General features: G+C 41.6%; 2 protein-coding genes across 2 annotated transcripts in view; one reads left to right on the top strand and one right to left on the bottom strand.

The window, feature by feature from the left end:
- The window catches only part of EVC (EvC ciliary complex subunit 1), a 38,743-nt gene extending 36,833 nt beyond the window's left edge, over positions 1-1,910 (top strand). Inside the window, exons 20-21 of the mRNA XM_054391599.1 lie at positions 691-802; positions 1,829-1,910. Coding sequence (XP_054247574.1) covers positions 691-802; positions 1,829-1,910 — 194 coding nt within the window. The remainder of the gene's footprint in view (positions 1-690; positions 803-1,828) is intronic.
- A 5,424-nt stretch (positions 1,911-7,334) lies between these two features.
- The window catches only part of CRMP1 (collapsin response mediator protein 1), a 47,454-nt gene continuing 41,838 nt past the window's right edge, over positions 7,335-12,950 (bottom strand). The window contains exons 12-14 of the mRNA XM_054391696.1: positions 11,749-11,928; positions 9,100-9,265; positions 7,335-7,426 (exon numbers count right to left, since the gene is read on the bottom strand). Coding sequence (XP_054247671.1) covers positions 7,335-7,426; positions 9,100-9,265; positions 11,749-11,928 — 438 coding nt within the window. The remainder of the gene's footprint in view (positions 7,427-9,099; positions 9,266-11,748; positions 11,929-12,950) is intronic.

Below are 12,950 nucleotides of genomic sequence, written 5' to 3'. Positions count from 1 at the left end.
GTATTTATATGAATTTACTGCAGTTTTAACAAATCAGATGAAGTCATTATTCAAGAGATGCTTAGGGATAAATAGAATAGCAGCTGTGTTTGCTGATCCACATTTAGGGTGGAGAGTGCAAATTCGCATCCTGTGAGCCATCCAATCCTTCTGTGATTGTCAGATTGAAACATTTATATGATGCTGACAACAAGATGTGTGCCCAAAAGGGAAAAGCAGCTCACTCACCTGGACAAGTCTCTCTTCCCAGTCAATTGTTTCTCAGAGGTGCAGAGCTGTTTGCCCTGGGAGACACACCCTGACCCCAGGAAGGGGTGTCCCTAGAAGAAGTGACGTTTTAACACGAGTTTGTGTTGAATCAAATCACATTAATTGGGTTTTTTTGTAGTAAAAAAAAGAAAAATTCAGTTACTTGCTAAGAAAATATATGGTAGGACTTTCAGCTGTTACACCTGGTGGAAGCTAACTTCAGTGTTCAACAAGTGTAAAGTTTCAAGGTCTGCTCTGTGAGAACTAACTGATGGCAAAAAATATTCTAGAGAAATCTAAAGTGGAATGCTTTCCTTGCAATAATAATGTGTATGTATGAAGTGTTAGAGTGCATTTTATTGCTTTAGATTAAGCAAAGCCAAATAAGCTCTAGTTTATGGGTTTTGTTTGTTTTTAATCCACATGCATTTGGCAATTCAGGGGATAAAAGAAACTCAAAAAGAAAGACCTTCCACTCACCAGAATCCGCAGACAAAAGTGATTCTCATGAAAGTGTTCAAGAACCCCCTGGACTGACTTCTGGCTTATGCAGGTACAGTAGAGGCTAGGGAAAAAAAAAAAAAAAAAACAAAACATGAAAAACTTTTTATAAAAAGCACTACATAATCTACTTTACAAGCAGGTATGTCAATCAAACCCCAAATCCAATGCCTACAGAGCTTCTTCCTTAGTAGTTCCTTTAATTCTCACATGTACTTGGCCTTCCCCCCGCCCTTTATTCCTTCTTAAATGTTGGAAAGTCATCGAGTTTGCTTGTCCCTGCTGCTGTGTGTTTTATAAATTACTTTGATTTTAGGTAGAGAAGTGAGGAATACTGTTTCCAAATTTCCTTTAATTAGTTCTTTGGTTTTTAAACCTGAGACACAGCATAAATCAGCAGAGACAAGTGAATCCAATGGAACTATGCTGACATGTAGCAACCAAAATATGGCCTGTGGTATTTAGGCTTTCAGCTTCCACCTTTATTTCAGGAACAAAGGCAAGCGCCCGTCTTTGGCTGATGAGGGTAGCAGCTCTAACAATGTTTTTCTTGATAGATGTTTCAGTTGGCTTATGCTGGGGTGCTAACTAGAGAAGAAATGGCTGCAAACCTGAAAGATGCCAGCTGATTACTACGGGCAGATCAAACCAGCCAGCTGGTCACTGGGGCTTGATATATTGAGCAGAGAAAATCCTGTTGACAGGCAAAGCAAACAGTTGGTTCTCAGCACTCACAGGCCTTTGGGGTAAAGTATTTATCCCCTGAGTGACCTCAGCCTGGGACTGACTTCAGGAGATGGCTCCTTTCCCTGATGGCATCAACCCTTTTCACGCACTCCTTTCCCACAGCCAACAAGGGATACATGTGTAGGGAACAGGGACCCAACAAAGGAACATTTATCTTTATGCAACTTTGTTTTGGCAGCCTCAATAGAGGCAGCTGAAAGCAGGGAGTGTAAAAGTTATAATTGCATAGCAAGTGCCTTTCATCTCTTACCAAAATTCATTTAATTTATGAGAGAATTGTACCCTTTTAAAAATTCTGTCTACAATCTTGTTTTACTCTTCTTGTTTTCAGAGACAGGTTACAAAGTCCACATGAAGAGGAGGCTGAACCAAGGCAAAACTCAAAGATGCTAAAAAAAAGAGGCAACAGGTAGTAAAAGCTTTTATGTGAGCTGTCTGGACAGAGAGTACCAAAGCATTCTTCTGGGGAATCTCAGCACCTATAAACTCTGAGGACCAATGAAGAATAACTGAGAAATCTCCTTTAGCGACAGACCAAGAATTGATCCTGACTTCCTTTAGCTGTTAATAAAACAGTCCTACTTGATTTTGGTAAGGGGGAGCAAGGAAGTCTTTGATGTAAGCTCTTCCAAATAGCTTGAGGCATGTGGAGGGGAGCTAGTTTTATATTAGGAATATACTTTGGAAAGTGGGTTTGTGGAAGAACAGATCCACACTAGGCTGGTTGCCCAGCCTGGTGTATCTCAGTAAGGTTTCGTTGCAGCAGTGATGTATCAGTTGGCTTTGAGCCCTAAATATGGTTGATCAGCTCTTAATATTTTGTGATTGCTGCTTTGGACCAACAAAAATAGGAATTTAAAGAATGCATAAACAGACTTCAGAGGGCATTAGTACATCAAAAGATTACATTTTGACTCTCTTTTGATATATTTTAGTGCTTCCAAGGCTATGGACACATGAAAGTTTGTACAAAGAGTTTTAGAAATATGCTTCATATTTTTGCCTCAGATTTCACATTAGACTTTTTTAAGAAGAATGGGACAAAACCTGTTTAACTATTTGAGTTTTGAGCCTTCAGTTTCTAATCTTTTTCCTTTCCAACAGACTTTGTTATGCTCATTATATTTCCTATGGGAATTCTTATTATGCAAAGCAGCTGGTTCAGCACCTGTATTGTGTAATAAATTACCCCACTTGAAGCAATCTTACAGCTTGCATGAAACAACAATTCTCTGACTTTTTAAAATAAAGATATATTTTGCTAAGGAAAAGGCTGTCCTTTGGTGCACAACGGGAGATACTGTATCAGTTACACAGTTACCTCAGACAGAAGTGCCACCACACAAATGACTTTACCAGGCATGTTACACACAACTGTTAAACACTTAATTTTCACCTTGATTGTTGTAAAAATAGGTTTGGGTTTTTGGTTTTGTTTTTTCCTAAATTGTACTAATTCAGGCATTTCATTTTGATATTTCAGTACCTTGGGCTGTTTGGTCTTTCTGCCTTCCTGATCCAGACATGATAACTGCTGCTTGTTGTGCTTTTATCAGACAGATTGCAGCTTGTTTACCTCTGAACATCTTCATTGTACAGTGCACTCAGTGGAGGTGGAGAGAAGGAAGATTTTGATACTGGAGTTGATGACCTTGCAAACCAGGCGGTGCAGCAGCATCTCTGTCTCAGTGAGGATTCAGCATAATCACCCAAGCAGGATATCTAATTACCTGAGCTGGGTCTCGAATTGCCCGGGTGGGGTCTCCTCGAGTGTCTCGTGACTCCTGTGGGCTGTCAGGGCTGAAATGGCTTTTCCTCTCCCTTAGAAAACATGGAACGGTTCCGATCATCCCAAAAGCAGGGCAGCAGTGCCCTCTGCTGGGCAATTAGCGGAGTTTTCCGCTCGCTGGAGGAGGTGACAGGCAGGAGCCAAGGAGGGATCGCCTGCCCCCCGGCCGTGGCCGCAGGCAGCTCAGGCTCAGCAGTGCAGCTACTCCGTCTGCCCAGCAGCCCCGAGCTGACCTTTCTACAAACATTTCTCCTCTTCCTCCACAGACACCTCAGCTTCCTGGCAAAACACCTGCTATTCCTGCCCCTGTTAGTGACTTCTCAGCCTCCCTGAGATACTCCATGGATTCTCTGTCCTGTTTAAAGTCACAGGCAGACTTAGAGCATAGCACAGCAACTGCCATTACTCCTTGTCAGCCATGCAGGGACAGAGCAAGGCCAAGTTTCATTAGACCAAGGAACAAGCGTGGCAAATGCCAAGCTGAGCTCACCACAGGTGCTCCTCAGTTAAGCACTGTTCAACTCCTATGTTATATCATAGAATCATAGGTTGGAAAAGACCTCAAAAAGTCATCAGTTCCAACCATAAACCTAGCACTGCCAAGTCTACCATTAAACCATGTCCCTAAGCATCACCTTTACACATTTTTTAACTCCTTCTCAAGATAGTGACACAACTGGGTAACCTGTTCCCATGCTTGACAACCCCTTCAGGAAAGAAATTTCTCTCAATATGCAATCTAAACCTCCTCTGACACAATTTTGTTGTTAACATTACTCAACTTTAACTCTAGCAGCAGTCAGTATCTGTATCCTGATGCTCAAAGATCTCCATCCCATCTCCTGACCCAGTATTACAGAGTGGATTTTTTTGTACCTCTGCCCCCTCAATTCACTTTAAATCCATGTGACTGCTTGTTCCTGAGTTTACAGAGAACAGTACAGAGACTGATACTTTTTCTTGATGCTGTGAAGTACTTTATCACCAGCCAAACGGGCACAGCTTATTGCAGTAGTCACAAGTTTAAACACAGACGTTCCAGTTACTCATCAGGAAGAAAAAAATATTTGCCATGAATGGGAGAAAGCACTGGAATAGGTAATTCAGAGAGAGTCCAGAACATCCATCCTTGGAGACTGCCAGCTCTCTACTGGACAAAGTCCTAAGCTACCTAGCTTTGAAGACAGCCCTGAAGGAGGCTGGACTCCAGATAGTACTTTTTCCAACCTAAATCTTACCATGATTTTAATACTTCTTCCACCTGATGTTACCAACATGTCTGATGTGTCCCTCACACCCTCCTTTTGTATCTTACCTATTTTAAGGGGTAGCAAACATTGCTTGCAAACCAGGGATTGTGCCTAGAGTCTCTGAGAGGTATAAAGTGCCACACAGTTTTACCTCCTGAGAGCAATCCCCAGCATAGTGCATGTGATGGGGCGAAAAACGAGTACCTAGATGCCAGCCACAGCTCAAAGCACTTGCTTTATACTGCACATCTATCATGCACCCTTTCTTTAGTTTATTAAGATGCTGTTTATCATGCAGGAAAAGTGGGATGTGCCCAGAGTAATTACAGAATGCTAATTTCCATTACCTCAAGCATGACAAGTCTGGTAGATGGAGGGGAAGCTTGAGGTAAACAATCATTGCACAAGCACATCAAAGAAAATCACAAAGGGAATTGTAACTAGCAGGTCCAAAGTTATCACACTATGTCAAATTTACCACAGTTTCACAAACCAACATTATTTCTGGGGTGAGGGTTAGATTACCAGAACTCTGTCAACACTCAGAGCAAATGGGTTGGAATAGGACACTGGCAATGAAGACATTTCAGGATTGACTTACCTTTGAGGCTGTGGGTTATTCCAAGGCACGTTGTCCTCAGGCTTCTCTGATAGCATTATCTTTCTTCATATAAAAATCCTGAAGTGAGCAAATTACTATGCTGCATGTCATATAAGTGAGCAAGCTAGCCTAGGGCTTTCCAGGCATCAGTTTGAATCCTCATCAGAAGGGACTGTTCCCAAACCCTGTATTTTTATTTTGGGAGCACTCAATTCAGTTCACTACAGGCTGAAAATTGCAGTTTCTTCACAGGTTCAGATCAAAGCCAAAGCAAAAATTAAAGCTGGCTCTTCAGACCAGCTTTTCAGCCCAAACTGCCCAAAATGGAGTTTTCTAAGGTAGTGATTCCTTTCCCAAGCATTCTGGCTTCAGGATAAGATGATAGGCTTCAGGTAGGCTACTTTCCAAAATTTTATGTCCCACGTGCACCTGCTGTGCACCACACCATGCCCCATGCCAGCACAATTTATGGCTGCATGGAAAGGATGGATGGGTGCTAAGCAGTCAGGCATCACAGTTAGATAAAACCATTCCACTGCCACTGTACTGCTACAAAATGTTTCTTGGCACAGCTCTGAGTGCAGGCAAGGACAAAGTGGCACAAGGTCAAGAGGTATTTTGCTGACCTGCTTAATTTCACAGCACCCCACCCACACCTCCTGCAACATCTGAACACAACCAGACCAGTAAAAAGCAATAGAAAAAAAAGGTTCTTTAGTTTGTGAGGGAGGCAGACAAGAACACATTTCCTTCATTCTCCTGGAGAACTGGAGAATTCAAGTCCACTTACCTTACCTGCGGCATGACTTCATGCCTTGCCTAAAAGCTGTCCCAGTTCAGTCAGCAGAGAAAACCAGTAGTAAGTCAACTTGACCTAAGCTTAGGTCAAACTGAAGCACTACATACTGGTTCCATGAAACAGGTGAAGATGATGGCAATCTGTTACCATCTGTAGCAAATCAGAAGCAGACCTGAAGGTCTTGGGAGAAAGCTAATTTCAGTCTCGTTTGGTCAAAACTGATGCAGCTGCAAGGTCAATAGCAAGTGCACATTTACTGTGTGCTCTGTGTAATTAAGACAATTATGGGATGCTATAGTATGCATATGCTGACAGCTATACATTTAACAGCCCTTGTGTGCTAAGGAGGTTCCTTCTTTCACATCATGGCAACCTAAAAACCAATTTCTCCTGGGTTTCTCCATTCTAAACTTTCAACCCTTGAACAACAGCACTGGAAAGCAGAGGAAGACGCTTACCCATCAATTAATTTCCTTTATTTCACAAGCTTTGAATTCAGAAATTGAACCACGACTAGTAGATCTTGATACGGCAGAGTAAGTAAAAATGCATGTGATTACAAAGGAAAACTTTGTACAAAAACCTTTAAAAATCCAACAGCAACCTGGATTAGCTGTAAGTACCAAAAGTCACATGCAGAAGGAGAGCACTACTGCCCAGGTGGAGAAATCCCTGCAGGGGTGGCAATGGCATTGGTATGTATGAGTTATGGCTCTGTCTGGAACGGAAACAAGAAGGACACAGACTTGGAACGTACTGAGTGGGAACGGACAGGTGCTACAGAGACCATTTGTCGTTTCGTGTCCCGAGGATTTTCTGTGTCTCAGAGAAGTGCTTCTTGGGCTTATAATAAATTAAAGGTGAAACAGAAGCTGCCTATCCTACTCTACTTCATACTTTGAAGATGGCCATTTTCTTCCTTCAGAAGTGTTTTTGGTGGTGTTTCTCAAACACGAACATTAACCTTGGCATTGCGTCTAGTCAATTGTTGGCAAGGTGTTCTAAAGGGACTCACTCACAGAACGCATCTTGCATAAATAACTCAGTAACATGCATTAACTACTCTAATACAGCGAAAGGGTGCAAAGGAACCATCATTCAGTTACGAGACGAAGCTAAAACCTGTAGTCACTAAAGGGGCAATGGAAGCACCATGCTTTAAGGTGACTATGGCATGAAAGCACAATTGTGAGGCAAGTAGTTCCAAGCAAACACACCACACTATTATCACCTCTTCCTATACAAAAAAAAAAGGAAAAGAAAAAAAAAAGAAAGACATTTCAGTTTTTATTTCCATTAGTACCAAATAAAAGTGTGGGTTTGATAACACAGATATTGAAGGGAACAGACGTTATTCCCGTGATCCTTCATCCTTGTGTCTCTGTCCATCACCATTTTTCAGCCAAGACTGGTAATATTAGAGCGACCACCTGGAGGTGCCACAATACGGTGACCGGTACGGCGTGGGTTGTTGTCATCTATCTGAGCTCCTGCAACAACAGAACACCAAGAGACACAGCTATGAAAAGGAGCAAACCATCAGCAGTGAGATTTTACCTGGCTAGTTCCAGCTATGCTTCCCTCACCCCACCCTCAACTGGTTTCTCTTGAGCCAGACCCCTGACTGAAGCATTAAACAGACCTTCAAGACACATTTCTGAGCCTAGGTCCAGCTGTCTTTAACAAGAAGGGTAGCATCAAATGTTTGGGATCATACTGATCATCCTACATGGGGAATTGTTTTTCACTGACCTGAGGAAAAGCCCATGCAGGGATGACAGCCTAGAGACTGAATTCCTCTCAAGAGATCAGGCTGACAGAAAATATCACTGTTACAACTACAGAAAACCCCAAAACCAAGTATGTGCAGAGTGGATTTTTCAGACCTGCCTCACTGATTTACAATCCTTGTCCTTGCTGAGTCCACAATAAATATGTTAGCGATCATGAATCCATGACAAAGGAAGCACTGAGCTGATGTGAATTTACATCCACTTCAAACTAGGTTTTACAACATTGAAAGGTTAAGCTTAAGGTGACAGCAAGTTTTCTGCCAGGCTAAATACTGCCTGATCACACTCAGGTAATACAGGACTACCATAAAAGTGTGGGATCATTTTAAATGCCATTGTAGTCTCTGGCTGTGTTTAATTTCATAAGAACACATTAATGTGTGATTGCCTGACTCAGATCAATTTCAGATCAAATACCAGTAAATGCCTTGGTAATAATCAGAGCAAGCAGCATACTGTGGAACCACAGCTTCAGGTGCTCAAGAAAATCCCAGGTTTTGGTTGTTATGGTTATAAGTCAAGTTTGTAAGCACTTTTTTTCCTTTGTATAGATTTACATATCTGCATGTGCTCACCATGGCCAACTCCAACTCACCAGAAGAGTTTTTTAAGTATTTGCTCCCCTTGGACTTTCTTCCAGAAGCTGGATTTAGTTTCTAAAAGCAGGATCTCTCAGGGAAGAAACCTCCACCATCAGCTTCCACAGGGGAGAAAATCCAGTGACTTTCACAACATCATAAGGAGCCCCTTATTTACAGTTGGGCTGTAGACTTTTGAAGGCTAAGGATTTGACACACTTGTAATTATCTTCAAATGACAAGAATTATTTCCAACAGCCCCAAAGGATTATTTACCAGCCTGTTTCTTATGGACCATGGAAAATATTTTGAGCACTAAGAGCAAAAAGGACAAGAAATACTCCAGGCTGTGTATTAAAAGATGGTTCTCTGACCATGGGCAAGGACAGTTGAGTTTTCCATGTCTAGAAGTTTCTGCTGATGTAGCAAGGAAGAAATCTAAGATGTCTGAGCCATGTTGAGGTGCATCAGACCCAAATCCCATCAGCCATGTATACCACCTCAATCACATCAACCAGAGACCTCTGGTAACAGCAATGGGTCAGGTAATTAATATACATGCAGAGAAAAATGTTAGACTGCAAACATGCTGAATATTTGATCATTTGTACAATATTCCCAGGGAAATGATGTATAAAAAACATACCTACATATACAAATAAGTAGGAATATGCATATATATGAGTACATAATTCTTTCATATTTGATAAAAGAATAATTATAATTGAAATTCCTCACCACTAATCTGTACTCACGATTGTAAATCATTTCCAGTGAGGCAGGCTGACTTACCTGATAAGCTAAAATTAGACTGATGGAGGTTTCTGATTGGTGGGGGCTGGTTTTTGGCAGGGGAGGATTTAGTTGAGGGTGCAGGAGTTGCATATTTTGGCGTAGCTGGGATTTCATACACAGGCCCATCATACATTCCTCTGGAGACTCCTTGCAGTCCTCCCACCTAGATCAAGAGGAGAGTAAAAACCCAGACACTGAATGCTCTGATAACACTCCCTAATGCTAGTCCTGCCTATATGCAGAGCCCACTGAGCACAGAGCTGCACTCTGCATTAGCTGAAGTGAAAACACATCTGTGGTTTCATCAGGCTACAGCCTGCTTTATATATGAAGCAAATTATAAAGCCTCCTCCCTCCATGTGCACATATATGCAAATTACAAGAGAGAAACCCTTATTAGGCATCTTTCAAAGCCAGTGGGGATAAATGGGAATCAAATGAACAGATCTGACTGAAGATCTTTATTTTAAGTAGTTATCAGTCACTATCACCTCTTCTTCCTCCATTCAGAGAGTGTTCAGCAAGGCTGATTCAGCTGCTGAATCCCCACTTGGGTTGTTGCAAGACTGATACCACTGTCCTGATTGTACCCACACTTACACTGCATTCTTTCTGCTTCTGCCCTTCAAGTCTACAAATTACCTTCATTAGAACTCATGGAAAATTTTAAATTAACATTTCAGACTTTCCTACTTCTTCTCATGAACTAGAAAAGCAGTCACACACTAGACTGTAGCATGGGTCCCAGGTTTCATTATTTGTCAACAGACTATGGGTCCTTTGTGCTCTGGTTTCAGTTTGAGGTCCTAGATTTTATCCCTGTACAGTTCCTATAAGGAACATGAGAAAAGACAATCCTCACAGTCTCACTGGCCTTAAAAATCACAGGAATCTAGGAAATAATGTCTTTCTAACTCAGGGCAAATTTCCAGGCACAGACAGAAGCCATTAGATTGCAGAATCCAAAGCTCATTTAAGCAAAATCTGTGGTTTACAAGGTTCTTGTTTCAGAAACATTCCCCCAACAGGTTAACAGAGACATTCACAGGGGTTTGGTCCAGCTCTTACAAAAATCAGTGCATTTTCCTTGCTTTCAGTGGCAGAGCTATCAGGCTCAGAAGAGCCATCATCTCACAGGCTGAGCCAAATCCAGTGCCCAGAAGGGAGCAGCTGCCAACCACAGCAATAATCTGTGGACCTACAAAGGCAGGAGTCTGCACTGCCATCCTTGCTCCAGGATAAATTTACACAGCTATCCTGTGCCAGATACAGCTTTGCAGCCCCTTCTTTGTTGGATATGTGTTTTTCTATATTCCTTTGTCATGCACTGACATACTGAAATGGTTGCTGATATGACCATCATTGAATATTGCTCAATATTTCCAGTCGATAAAATTTGATAGTGGGAAAAGAAACGTGGGCATGAATCTGCTCTTCCTCACAGCAAGCAGCAGAGGGAGCTGCAAGAGCAAAAATAGCAGTTTATTTCTTGGTCCTTTTGCACACCTTAGTCTCTAAATATGTAAAATCCAAGGTCTTTCCCAAAATCCAGTCCCACTTGCAAGGTGCAGGTTACTTAACCTGGTTACTTTTGTGCAGACTCCTGGTATCTGAGTGTCTTATACTGCTGGTATAGGACACCACCCCCTGATACTTGTTTTTAAAGTGTTGTTTCCAGTATTTCAGTGACATGGTCCCCATGTGCTTTAACTAAACCCTTGAGAGGCAGATGTGAAGAGAGGCCTCAGGCCATCTAAATGGAGACTGGAAAGAAAAGTGTAACTGAATGGTAGTTTGCAAAACTGCTTTGCACTGTATGCCTCTTCTCATCAGAACAGCAGACCTCTTGCATCCCACAGCCTGACACAATTTGTGTAACAGCTGATGAAAGATAAAACCTATCAACCCACCTGCAGACTTAACTTCAGCTGCCAACCCCACAGGCTATGGTCTATGCTTGGTTGGAAAAAAATATGGGATTTAGTCAATTTGCCTTGTTACCTGTCCTCACACACTAAACTCTTTCTTTAACAGCAAGAAGCAGTTTCCAAACAACCCCCAACTATTACCAATCCAACTGGTTTTCAGTGAAGGAGCACTGATGTAATTGAAACCCAGAAGTCACCCAAGTCTTAATCTTGGGCCTTTTCCCAAGCTTTTTATTAAATACAAGAGAAAAGTTTTCTGAGCTGTGAATGCTGCTAATTTATGCTCAGCACAGCAAATGCCTGAACAACAAATATAATGAGGATCTCTGGCTCACTTGCTTTTCTTCTCTGGAATGTGGCTGCTCAGTATGCAAAGCCCAGCAGCAACTTAAAATTCTGGATTGCTTCTGGCTATCTCCTCCCAAATAAGTAAATCCTATCACTTTTTCACCTCCCTTCAAAAGCCTTCACACCTGAACATAAGGCAATTATGTCCACCTTACAATTATATGTTCTACCTACTGAAGCTCAGGGTGTCAATGAAGTCACACCAGTTCATATTTGCAGAGGAACCAGGATTTTGATCACATTTTGAACAAGTCTGGCATGTAGTGCATCCAACATGGACTCACCTTAGCACAAGAATAAGGAGAAACGTGCTGCTGTGGATGTAAGAGGGTATGGCTAGAAAAGAAGATTAAAGAATACTTGCCATTACCTTATTCCTGATTTTGACACGCTGGTACAGATATTCAGGGAAAGGTTTGCGAGGGATGAAGCGACCCATTCCCTTATTTACATGCAGATTTCCATCTTCAAACACAATCTTCCCTTGGCTTATCACCACCAGAGGGGCACCATGGCACTCCATTCCTTCAAAGATGTTGTACTCAACAGCCTGAGGATCAACCAACACACTCACTCACTGCAAGTTTGGTCCAAGATCTCTTTCAGTCAGTAAGTGACATTCTGTGTTTGTAGTCACTGGTTTAGACAACTGAGGCTGCATAAAACACTGTGTACAAAATTGTTTTGTCTGAAGAAAAAGCAATGGTGTTCAAAATGATTTTAAAGAATCTCTCTGGTTAGACTTTCCTGGATCAGACTTTTCCTTGCTATTTCTCACTTTCCATCAAGGCTTTATCTCATTTGTTTTTCAGGACTTTCTGTAATTATCCAGAGCCTCTGCTAGTATGATAGCCTTAATAATAAGAAAGAAAACTGACTCAGCTGCCAGATACACAGAGAACATGGTCCTGTCATGCATCTGTTGTGACTATGTAAGGGAATTTCAAAGGGACCAGCTGTGTATTTTTGTCTGAAAAGGCCCAGAATGGTCCAGGAAAGCCTGACTCTAAATGGGAATTACTGTCAAAAGGCAGGTGATTATTATTTTCTTGAAAATACAGAGAGAAATTGAATCACCTAAACTTACTTTTTAAAGGTTTCTAAAGGTTTTTGCCTTTTTAATACAGGCCACATTTCTAGTCAAACTTTTGGAAGAATTCCCCAATACAAAAGGCCAAAGCATTGAACAGTAAGACAACTATTTTGAGACAGACAACACATAAGACCCATCACAGTCAAAATCAAAATGACTGTCACTGGAACTCTGCACTAAGGGCACAAAAGGATGTGGCAAGGCTCTGGAATGAAATAGAAAATCCCAGCCATGAGGCTGATCAAAGCTCTATTATCAAAATATTTAATCATCACTTGTATTTTAGAACATTGTTGATTTAATCAGTTTACAGTATCAGGTGCTTTTCAGGTAAGCAAAACCAAATGTGAACTGGTTTTAATTTTATCATCACAGCTTTACTAACCCCAGCTGCAGAGCTGCTGCTTCACACTGTTTAGAGATCTGCCACAAGCATGCAAAAAATAGTGAATGATATATGCAGATACAAAAGAAACCAA

Source organism: Indicator indicator, chromosome 23 (assembly GCF_027791375.1).
Source record: "Indicator indicator isolate 239-I01 chromosome 23, UM_Iind_1.1, whole genome shotgun sequence".
NCBI classification, from domain to species: Eukaryota; Metazoa; Chordata; class Aves; order Piciformes; family Indicatoridae; genus Indicator; species Indicator indicator.
Note: the sequence above shows the minus strand (reverse complement) of the source record. Positions and strands in the feature narration are given on the sequence as shown.